This window comes from Schistocerca serialis, chromosome 4 (genome assembly GCF_023864345.2).
Source record: "Schistocerca serialis cubense isolate TAMUIC-IGC-003099 chromosome 4, iqSchSeri2.2, whole genome shotgun sequence".
Lineage (NCBI taxonomy): Eukaryota > Metazoa > Arthropoda > Insecta > Orthoptera > Acrididae > Schistocerca > Schistocerca serialis.
The window spans coordinates 35459104-35471804 of NC_064641.1; the positions used below are offsets into that span (position 1 = coordinate 35459104).

Consider the following 12701-nt stretch of genomic DNA (forward strand, 5'->3'; position numbering starts at 1 on the left):
AAATTAATTTCCACCAATTTCATTTGAATTTTTGCTTTCATTTAGATGTAACCCTTTCCTCCCTCTTTACCGACAGATTAACTTCGGAGACGATTGCTTTTCCCAAATTTCCATTAGGTACACGCGGTTTAATTTTTCACTGTCATTAAGGTCGATAAGAGAGGGGGAGGTTACAGAACGACATCGCAACATTAGGAATTTGGGCAGGGTGGAGAGAGGCAGCGAGAAATAGAAGGCGGCGGAAGCAGATCGTTGATGCAGCGGGTGGTCTGCAGGGCCTGTGATCCTGAGAAGAGAGGGAGAGAGAGAGAGAGAGAGAGAGAGAGAGAGAGAGAGAGAGAGAGAGAGGATTTAGTCATCAGATGTAACAATGGCACCAGGGAGTGTATAGCAGTGCACGAATTGCCACATTTGAGTTCCGCTGTGGCCTTCTGGAGCCAGCCATCGCAGTGATCTTGTTCTGGAGTCCACCGTTTTGAAGTTACGTAATTTCACTGCACACGCACAAGTGTCTTTGGTTTGTACACCCGGAAAGTCGACGCTTCCTCTGAGCGGGTAGTACTTTTTGGGACAACAGCGGTCCCGAGGAGGCCGGCTACCGCGAGTTGAGGATGTCCTGTATCTCCTCGAGGGTGCGGCCCTTGGTCTCGGGCAGCAGGAAGTAGACGAAGAGGGCGGCCGCAACGCAGCAGGCGCCGAAGCCGAAGAAGGGCGCCGCCTCCCCCACGGCGGCCACCAGGTCCGCGAAGAACTTGGTGATGAGGAAGCACTGGAACCAGCACACCGACGCCGACAGCGACGACGCCACGCTCTTCACGTTGGCCGGGAACAGCTCGCTCATCACGGCCCACGGCAGCGCGCCGAAGCCTGCGAGCAGTCCGCACACGAACGCTATCCACTAACCGCAGAATTCAACATTAAAACTACAAATATTTATCACATTATCTAAGCCGTGCCCTCCGCATCGCCTTTGGTATCCGTTTTCATCCCGTCATAGTCATCCTCTACAGTTGTTGTTGTTGTTGTTGTGGTCTTCAGTACACAGAATGGTTTGATGCAGCTCTCCATGCTACTCTATCCTGTGCAAGCTTCTTCAACTCCCAGTACCTACTGCAACCTACATCCTTCTCAATCTGTTTAGTGTATTCATCTCTTGGTCTCCTTCTACCATTTTTACCCTCCATGCTGCCCTCCAGTACTAAGTTGGTGATCCCTTGATGCCTCAGAACATGTCCTACCAACCGATTCCCACTTCTGGTCAAGTTGTGCCACAAACTCCTCTTCTCCCCAATTCTATTCAATACCTCCTCATTAGTTATGTGGTCTACCCATCTAATCTTCAGCCTTCTTCTGTAGCAGTACATTTCGAGAGCTTCTATTCTCTTCTTGCCTAAATTATTTATCGTCCATGTTTCACTTCCATACATGGCTACACTCCATACAAATACTTTCAGAAACGACTTCCTGACACTTAAATCAATACTCGATGTTAACAAATTTCTCTTCTTCAGAAACGCCTTTCTTGCCATTGCCAGTCTACATTTTATATCCTCTCTACTTCGACCATCATCAGTTATTTTGCTCCCCAAATAGCAAAACTCCTTTACTACTTTAAGTGTCTCATTTTCTAATCTAATTCCCTCAGCATCACCCGATTTAATTCGATACATTGCATTATCCTCGTTTTGTTGATGTTCATCTTACACCCTCCTTTCAAGACACTGTCCACTCCGTTCAACTGCTATTCCAAGTACTTTGCTGTCTGTGACAGAATTACAATGTCATCGACGAACCTCAAAGTTTTTATTTCTTCTCCGTGGATTTTAATACCTATTCCGAACTTTTCTTTTGTTTCCTTTACTTATTGCTCAATATACAGATTGAATAGCATTGGGGAGATGCTACAACCCTGTCTTACTCCCTTCCCAACCACTGATTCCCTTTCATGTCCCTCGACTCTTGTAACTGCCATCTGGTTTCTGTAGAAATTGTAAATAGCCTTACGCTCCCTGTATTTTATCCCTGCCACCTTCACAATTTGTAAGAGAGTATTCCAGTCAACATTTTCAAAGGCTTTCTCTAAGTCTACAAGTGCTAGAAACGTAGCTTTGCCTTTCTTTAATCTTTCTTCTAAGATAAGTCGTACGGTCACCTCACGTGATCCAACATTTCTACGGAATCCAATCTGATCTTCCCCGAGGTCGGCTTCTACCAGATTTTCCATTCGTCTGTAAAGAATTCGCGTTAGTATTTTGCAGCTGTGACTTATTAAACTGATAGTTCGGTAATTTTCACATCTGTCAACACCTGCTTTCTTTGGGATTGGAATTATTATATTCTTCTTGAAGTCTGAGGGTATTTCGCCTGCCTCATACATCTTGCTCACCAGATGGTAGAGTTTTGTCAGGGTTGGCTCTCCCAAGGCTCCATAATATGTTATGTCCTGTCAAATGAGAGCGTTGATGTCACACAGTCATTGTACAGCTCCAGATTTACACCTGGTGGCCACAACTGGAACTAATTTTTATCAGCGTAAGTCGGTTCCACATTAATTAGCAAGCTTCGCTGCCGTACGATGATGATGACAGCCCGCACCGGACCTTCGTGAGCACCTGCACCACAGTTATAACCACTTCTAGCTCTTCCTTTGTTTGCTTAGTACTGGCTTGCCATCTGAGCATCTACAGCTGATTCTATTATATTCAAGGCTCTCTTCAATTTTTCTATTGGCACCATCTATCTTTCCCCTAGACAAGCATTCCCTTCAGCCTTGCAGTTTCCCTGTAGCTATTCGTGCTTAGCCATTTTGCGTTTTCACAGTCTCACATATAGATCTCCCTTTCGCCTGCTTTATTTGGTGTGCTTTTATACTATGTCCTTTCGTTAATTAAATTCAATATAACCTGCCTTAGCCCACTATTTCTACCAGGCTTTTTCTTTTTACTTACGTGATCCTCAGCTCCTTCAACTTATATCGACTCTCAAAGCTGTCCATGCCTCTTCCACTATATTCCTTTCCCCTGTTTCAGTCCAACGTTCCCTCTTGCTCCCTCTGACCGCTGATTTTGATTCAGATTATCCAGGTCCGGTACCCTTAAATTCCTACATTTTTGAGTTTCTTCAGTTTTAACCTTCAGTTCGTAACCATTATGGTCAGAGTCCAGAGTTCAGAAATCTGCTGCATGACTAATCGAGAAAAGGAATAACTATTAATATTTGCAAGAAGAGAAATTAGGAAGATATGGGGAATGGAGGAGGATGGAGAACGAAGAAGTCTATCTCTCCATGGCACAACTAACAATCCTACAGAAGCTGAATAGCAGAAGAATCCAATGAGCAAGCCGTCTAGCCTGTATGCCAGACGAAAGACAGTTGAACAAAGCGCTTCACTGGACACCATACACCAGGTGCCCCGTAGTACGGGTAACGCATCGCTGGATGGACAGTCTAGGGAAGGACCTGGCAACCCTGAGTGCTGAAGACCCGTGGAGGCACCGAGCATATAACAGAAAGTAATGGAAGCAGTTTGTGGAACCAGGGCTTGGTCTGCAGGGGCTGTGACGGCCGTATCTGTGTGTATATATGTCCACATCTGAGCCTGAAAATAACTTACAGGTTAAAATTTGCTTTTTAAATCTCTCTCTTACCATTATATAATTAATCTGAAACTTTCTAGTGTCGTCAGGACTCTTCCATCCATACAGCGTTCTTTCGTGATTCTTAAACCATGCGTCAGCGATGATTAAATTATGTTCTGTGCTAAATTCTACCAGGTAGCGCCCCCTGTCTTTCCTTTTCGTCAGTACATGTTCTATTATTTTTCCTTGTCTTCCTTTCCCTACAGTCGAATTCCAGTCACTCATCCCAATTACATTTTCGTCTCCTCTAACTATCTGAATAATTTCCTTTATTTCGTTACATATTCTTTCAATCTCTTTTTCATCTACAGAGCAGTTTCCATATAAACTTATATTACTGTGCTGGCAGTTGAGTTTGTGTCTGTCTTGGCTACGATAAAGCGTTCGCTTTACTGTTCAAAGCAGCTTACCCAAATTCCTAGCTTCTTATTCATTATTAGACTACTCCTTCATTATCCTTATTCGATTTTGTATTTATAACCTGTACTCACCTAACCAGAAGTCCTGTCCTTCCTGCCACTGAACTTCACTAATTCCCACTATATATAACTTCAACCTATCCATTTTTAATATTTTCGAACATACATGCCCGATTAAGTAATCTGACATTCCACGCTCCGAGCTGCAAAATGCCATTTTTTGTTTTTTCTGATGACGACTTCCTCCTGCGTACTCCCTGCTTGGATATACGATTGGGAGACTATTTTATCTTCGGAATATTTTATCCAAGAGGATGCCATCATCATTTAATTATACAATAGATCTGTATAACCTGGGGGGGGGGGGGGGGAGAGAAATAACAGCTTAACAGCTCTAGTTCCTCCTCGTTTTCAGGCGTTTATAGTACCACCACAGAGAATCCATGTAAGCTAAAGTTACAAGTCCATATCAGTAAACCATCCAGATTATTGCCCGTGAAAATACTGAAAACATTGCTGCCCATCTTCAGAAACCACGGACCGGTTTGGCGTCTTCATGGATATCCCCTAGTCGCGGTTGCATGCATGTACCTACTGTACAGTTATCTGTAACTATGAGGCACGCAGGACACCCGACTTCGCCAAGGTTCGTGGTTCCAGTGACAATGAGTTTGGAAAGAGAGAGACAGGTAGGGGGGGGGGGGATGAATCCTACTGGAGAATGATTCGCTTATGAAGGAGGTAAAGGAATAGCATTATTTTCATTCGTATATCTGTACATTTCAATTTATAGTCCATTTTGAGATATTTCCAAGCATGCGCCGACATTCTGCAAAACAAATAACGTCACATGTTACTATCCTAAGGAATTATTTGCATAAATGCTGTCATTTTTCTGTTTGAGCGAACTAGAAATTGCAGATGTTATAATTTTGTGATTAATTCATTCAAATGTAAACAACACACAAACTATTTAATGTGTAATAAAAAGAAGCAAAGTATGTAATACATACAGTCGTGCCAGTAAGGGAAATGCACTCGTTAGGCAGATATTTTATTTATTGTAACTGCATTGAGTTATTGTAGTCTGCGTCAGTCTGTCGTTGTCACTCTGTGATGCTCTCAGTACATCTGTGTGGATTTATGATGATAGGGGAAAAGCATATGGATAAATAGCTATAACGTGGTTATGTATGGAGGTTCCAGAAGAAGAGGTTTGCCATCATGAAATACTTAACGTAGCACTACAACAGAAGGAATAAAGAAGAATAAGAAAATTGTTTATCTGCCACTGAACTACGATTTCTACAGTAACAATCCAACTAAGTCAAATTTGTTTCAACAGAACAGATTCTCGATAACTTTTTTCGTTGAAGCGCTGCAATTTAAGAATTAAACACGGTTCAGACAACTAGCTTCTTTTATTGACAATTTTTTTCAAAACTCGTTATCACAGTATATTTCGATTACTAATGAAGCTTGGCACTAAAGTATAAAGTTTCTTTACGAACATACTGTTTCGTCTTTATAGTAAATTAAGTTTTATTAGCTCTGTGGTATCGTCTATATAAATCTCAATGTTGATTGATTCATGACTAACAGTTTAGTTTGCATGTATGATCATGTGAGTGATAAGCACATTTATTACGATACTAAGTTGTTATACGATTTAGTGCTACATTATATTACAACATTATCAAACCTACGTCAACCGTACAATTGTCGTTGATGTTTTCTTCCTGTCTAATTTCAAGTTATCAATTATTACTCTACATGTAAAAGATAATTATTATTACTAGACGTATGTGAAATTTAGCTGTAGCACGGCGTTGGGTAGTCCGATGCACACGGTGCTATTTCTTAATAAAATAGAATCATTAAATTGTAAATTCCTATGGTCGCATTATAGCTTGTGCAACTAATTTGTAACTTCATCGATCTAAGTCCGTTACCAAAGAGCATCAAAGGAAGAGAGAGACAAGAGAAGAGCTGTGCGCTGCATCACCAATGTGTCTATGGTAGGTGGCGTGTCGACGTCACAGAAATGCTCGACCGAGCGAGGTGACGCAGTGGTTAGCACACTGGACTCGCATTCGGAAGGACGAAAGTTCACACCCGTGTCCGGACATTCTGATATAGGTTTACCGTGATTTACCTAAATCGCTTCAGGCAAATGCCGAGATGGTTCCATTGAAAGGGTACGGCCGACTTCCTTCCCTAATCCGATGGGACCGATGGCCCCGCTGTTTGGTCCCATCTCCTGAATCAACCAACCAACCAGGAATGCTCAACGAACTGGAGAGGTGCTATGGAAATGTTCCCACTACTGTTAATGTAAAGTAGCTGCTTGAGACCGATGTTTCAGATAACCTCAAGTAAAATAAATGTCATAATAAATGAAAAGCACCAGTTTGCTTTGGTTCTACAATATTACTTTTATTGTTAACCGGTTTTCGGTTTACAAGGCCACCTTCAGACATTTACTGAGTATTATCACCAAAGAAGTTAAATGTTAGCAGACAACATTGGAAGAGTAGTAACACATCTAGACTGAAGTAGAAACATACAGTAAGTAACATCTTTGCAATGAAAAAGTAAAAACTGAACAGTACATAAATAACAATGCAGTAGACAGGAAAACCTCTAGCACAAAATAGGAATAGCTTGCCTACATAACAGTTTCTATTAATAAGCAAAACTAATAAAATAAAATAAAAATAGTACTAGACAAGGCTGCATCAGGAGGCATGAAACATGGAGAGTGATAGACAACCATTTAAAAGAAGAGAGAGTTATCAATGTAAATCAGAATACATAAGGAATTTAAGCAATATCAAAAAGATAAACAGAAGAAAATAAATGCAGGAAAATGGAGGTGTTTGAGGGAACCTCCAGTTTGAGAGTGTGGTGGTACTGCATTTTAACATTAACATTATAATCAAAGCAGTGGCTGTGTACCAGTTTTCATTAAATAAATGAGCAAAGTAAAATATGAACAGTATTTGATGAGACAACTACAAGGGGTGTTAAACATGGACAGTAATACAAGCACCAGTTAAACGAAAGCCTTAACTATTGAAACTACAGTCTATGTAGAGTACAAAGACAACTTCAACAAAATAAAACAACTTAATGAATACAGAAAAATGGAAATATGTAGGACGATATAGTGTGGGAACTAAGGAACAACAAAGATGAGTATATGAAGTTTAGGAGAGGGAAAGTGTTTAGCTGTGTGTGGTCATTTAGGATGAGATGAACAACAAAGATGATTATATGAAGTTTAGGAGAGGGGAAGTGTTGAGCTGTGTCTGGTTATTTAGGATGAGACGAACAACAAAGATGATTATATGAAGTTTAGGAGAGGGGAAGTGTTTAGCTGTGTCTGGTCATTTAGGATGACATCTCATCCTAAATGTCATCCTAAATGACCAGACACAGCTCAACACTTCCCCTCTCCTAAACTTCATATAATCATCTTTGTTGTTCCTTACTTCCCACAGTATTTCTTCCTACATATTCCCATTTTTCTGTATTCATTAAGTTGTTTTATTTTGTTGAAGTTGTCTTTGTATTCTACATAGACTGTAGTTTCAATAGTTAAGGCTTTCGTTTAACTGGTACTTGTATTACTGTCCATGTTTAACACCCCTTGTAGTTGTCTCATCAAATACTGTTCATATTTCACTTTGCTCATTTATTTAATGAAAACTGGTACACAGCCTCTGCTTTGATTATAATGTTAATGTTAAAATGCAGTACCACCACACTCCACAAACTGTAGTTCCCTCAAACACCTCCATTTTCCTGTACTTATTTATTTCTGTTTATGTTATTGCTATTACTTAAGTTCCTTATGTATTCTGTATTTACATTGATAACTGTCTCTTCTTTTAATTGGTTGTGTATCACTCTCCATGTTTCATACCTCCTGATGCAGCCTTGTCTAGTACTAATTTTATTTTATTTTATTAGTTTTGTTTATTGATAGAAACTGTTACGTAGGCAAGCTATTCCTATTGTGTGCTAAAGGTTTTCCTGTCTACTCCGTTGTTATTTATGTACTATTCAGTTTTCATTTTTTCATTGCAAAGATGTTAGTTACTGTATGTTTCTACTTCAGTCGAGATGTGTTACTTCTCTTCCAATGTTGTCTGCTAACATTTAACTTCTTTGATGATAATACTCAGTAAATGTCTGAAGATGGCCTTGTAAACCGAAAACCGGTTAACAATAAAAGTAATATTGTAGAACAAAAGCAAACTGGTGCTTTTAATTTATTATAATGTTGTTCTACCAAGAACCGATGGAAGATTCTGTTAATAAAATAAATTTCCTTTGTAACAAATGATTCACATCGGCGATGAAATTATTGCGCTTGAATGTGCTTACTGAATTACTAATGAGCAACATCCTCCTTACTCAGTTGTGGTACACTGCTTTAATAAATTAATGTATGTACACCACCAGATGCTTGCATCCCTAGACTAGAGTTCAGAGCATTGTCTGTAAGTGTAAAATATTTCTCAATTATAGTACCCAATATGTGGTATAAATCATTTTGAACTTTTTAAGTCTGCCAGATCATGAAGTAGAAAGTCGAAGCTAGTTGTAGTAAAATGAAGTTTTTAGCAGTTTACGTTGGTATACATAAAAACGTACTTTAAAAAGAACTTGTGTAATGTTCTCATCTCAGTATTATATTGAGGACATATTATCATTGATGGACCTAAGAACTATTCTCAGTACCCATGTACACTGAGCACAGTAAGAAAGTCAGCTGTCACTAATGTGAAAGATGTACAGTACTTCGAATCATAAGACCAAGGAAATAACATCTCATGAAGTAATACTATCAAATAAGAGTGGCACAATTACAAGAAAAATGAGGAAATCGAAGATTCTTACCTACTACATAACATATGGCAAAGTGAATGCACATTACTTAAAAAACAAAAGAAAAAAACATCTGCAACTTTAGTACCTGACATCTATTAAATATTTACCTCAGTATTCCACTATAATTAAGTAATCTTGTATATACAGCAACAAGAGTATCAAAATTGTGACGTACAAAGAATTTGATTAAACACAGTTTGGAACTTCTTGTTCTCTCTAACGACCTGAATGAAGACACAGAATGAATACATTGTGTACAGACGAAGAAAGTTACTATGACATGCTTATTGGTCTGCAGATTAACCAGAAACTATATCATATGCGAAATATAGAGTTTTCAGAATAGTATAATTGCTGAATCAGTGACTGATGTCAGGGAGACTTACCAGGTGGGTAGACGGCAATGTACATGACGAATGTCGTTACAGGAAGCCAGCCCAGCGATGAGACATCTTTTCCTGATGAAGCCATTTGGAAATATATTGCCAGGACAACCTGCATGAAAAAATATGTCACGTCAATGAAACCGTATCAAGGCTGTAGGGAACACATTTGACTCCAACTTAGTAAAATTGGCGGACCGAAGGAGAATAGGCGTTGTAATAATTTAATTTTGGTTCCATCAGGACATTTCTATGTACAGAGGAAAAAAAATTAAGTTTATCAACTGCTTCACCGTATACTGTTTCGACCACGATTATATTCAAGCAAAAAAGTACTATGTAGAACTGCTTTTTATTTCATGCGGTTCACGCTTTCTAAGAATCACATGACAAGCCACACGTTTTCGAGTGGACACACACAAATATGGTGATTTCTATTTTCAGTTTTCTCTTTAGTTTACCTTGGTTTTCTTTTTTAAAAAAAGTGGAATTCCAAGAGCGTATACACATAGAGCCGGATGGAAAGGAGTATTCATTTCACAGTCTCCTTTCTGTGAATGTCTGAAAACGGCTTAGAGTGTAACGATGGTGTCATACTGTAGTACAAATGATTCAAATGGCTCTAAGCACTATGGGACTTAGCACCCGAGGTCATCAGTCCCCTAGACTTATAACTATTTAAACCTAACTAACCGAAGGACATCACACACTGTAAGTAGGCTGTTTATGTTTTCTTATTGGCAACGTTACGTAGCGCTCAATATGAAAATCACTGGCTGTGCTGTGTGCAGTCTGTGGCTGCTTTGCATTGTTGTAATACTCGCCATTGTAGTGTTAGGCAGCTGGCTGTGAACAGCGCGTAGCGTTGCGCAGTTGGAGGTGAGCCGCCAGCAGTGGTGGATGTGGGGAGAGAGATGGCGGAGTTTTGTAATTTTTCATGAACTGCTATATTTATATATGATGATATCAAGGTAAATACATTGTTTGTTCTCTATTAATATCTTTCATTTGCTAACTATCCCTATCAGTAGTTAGTGCCTTCCATAGTTTGAATCTTTTATTTAGCTGGCAGTAGTGGCGCTCGCTGTATTGCAGTAGCTTGAGCAGCGAAGATTTTTGTGAGGTAAGTGATTTGTGAAAGGTATAGTTTAATGTTAGTCAGGGCCATTCTTTTGTAGGGAATTTTGAAAGTCAGATTGCGTTGCGCTAACAAAATATTGTGTGTCAGTTTAAGCACAGTCATATATAAAATTGTTCAAAGGGGAAGTTTCATATGTCGACCCTTAGCCGAGGATACCTCACTGGAATCTTCTGATTTTTTCTTGTAGTTTGTGTAATTAGTGTAGATTTTGTTTATTGCTAGCGCGTAATTGTAGAGAAAATCTCCTTTGTAGTTGCAGTCTTTCATTGTTGTACAGTAAAACAGTTGTGGCATGCATGTAGATTTGCACCAAGTATTTCGCAGCTGCAATTAACTAGATATTATTTTCAGTGCTATGTTAATGTGTTCTCTTATTTTTGATCTTCAAATTGTGCTTTTCTGCGTTGTCGTGTGAAATATTGTGACAATTATGGCGTGTGAAAAACGTAATACTAGGCTCCAAAGTAAACTGAGAAATGACAGTGAAGACGAAAGCAGTGTGTTAGCGCCACCGAGTAGTGAATTAACTGACGTTCAAAGTAGTAATTTGGTAATTGTGAATAGGGAAATGGAGCGGGCTGCAAACAATGGTGTAGACAGTGAAACAGGTAGTGAACAGGGAAGCATTATCGATCGATCGGTCGGCAACAGCTCGCCTCAGGAATCCGAAATGACAGGACACAATTTCGCAAATACTGTAGATTCAGGTTTTGGGTCATCACCGTTTTCTCAAATAAGTCAAGACACATTTTCTGCTTGTCAAAATGTGAATGTTGTCGGTGCAAATGCACTGCCGAAAAGCGTAGAGAAACAGATTCCAGACACTAATACATTATTATTGCAATTAATGCAACAAATGGAACAAAATCAGAGACAAACACAGCAAAAGCTTGAAAAGTTAGACACAATGGAACAAAATCTCAAAAAGTTAGACACAATGGAACAAAATCTTCAAAAGTTAGACACCACACTTGAACAAACACGTGAAGATTTAACTACTGAGTTACATAACATTGAATCGAAATGTCAAAAAGTCTGTAATGACGTAAAAACACAAATTTGTGAGCATTTTCAACCTATTTTTTCGCGGCATGAAAATGTATTACAGAACCACGAAGCAGCCATAAAAGAACTGCAAACCATTGTTCATGAAAATCACGACACCTTGCAAGCTAAAATTGACTCAGTTGCATCTACCGATTCGGTTACGCAACTTGCAAAAACTCAGGAAATCTTAAAGGACACAGTAGATACTCTGAAACTTGGTTCAGAAAAACATACAGAGGAAATAATTTCACTATCGGATAAAGTAGCTGAACTTTCAGATCAGTTCACTAACTTATCTACAAAGGTAGATGATGATCTGAATGACACAAGACCTGTAGCCTTCACTGACACTGAAGAGTGCGAACAAATTAGGAAATTCAAACAAAATCAGAATCAGATTAATACGCAACACCAAAGAGAAATCCGGGAAGTACAAGATCAGCTGACACAGTTAATACAAGAATTACGTATTTCAGAGGATACTCGCGCCCCAATACGGGAAGAGGGACACAGAAATACGGAACAGCCACAAAATAATAACACAGGGCATTTCGGAAGTTATGAAAGAAATTGGCAATGTGCACCGAATTTTGAGACTGAACAGCCGACACGACGTAACAATGACCGACATGCGACTCGCCGACATGATGATTTTGACTATAAGCTGTTCATTACTACACGTAAATTCAAAACATTTAAGAATTCTGGCAACGACATTCATCCACAAGCATGGCTCCATCAATTCTCTCATTGTTTTCCTCCCAACTGGTCGTTGGAACACAGATTAGAATTTATGTGTGGCTACTTGGAGAATGAACCAGCTGTAAGAATGCGATCGGCCATTCACGATTGCCACAGTGAAGGAGAATTTTACCATGCCTTCCTCTCAGCATATTGGTCTCAAGCCACACAAGACCGCGTAAAACATGGTATCATAATGATGAAACATTTCGAACAATCTGAATTCTCCAGTCTTGTGAAATATTTTGAAGACATGTTGCACAAGAATCAGTATCTTTCAAACCCATACAGCCCCTCAGAACTCATCCGCATTTGCTTAATCAAATTACCTGAACATTTACGACATATTATTTTGGCAGGACGTTGCAAAGACGACATTGAAGCTTTTCAGGGACTGTTACAAGAACTAGAAATTGACACTGATAATCGCGGA

General features: G+C 39.4%; 1 protein-coding gene across 1 annotated transcript in view; it reads right to left on the bottom strand.

The window, feature by feature from the left end:
* Window positions 1-310: 310 nt before the first annotated feature.
* LOC126474208 (facilitated trehalose transporter Tret1-like) overlaps window positions 311-12701 on the bottom strand; it is a 75007-nt gene continuing 62616 nt past the window's right edge. Inside the window, exons 4-5 of the mRNA XM_050101672.1 lie at window positions 9343-9451; window positions 311-867 (exon numbers count right to left, since the gene is read on the bottom strand). Coding sequence (XP_049957629.1) covers window positions 596-867; window positions 9343-9451 — 381 coding nt within the window. The 3' untranslated portion in view covers window positions 311-595. The remainder of the gene's footprint in view (window positions 868-9342; window positions 9452-12701) is intronic.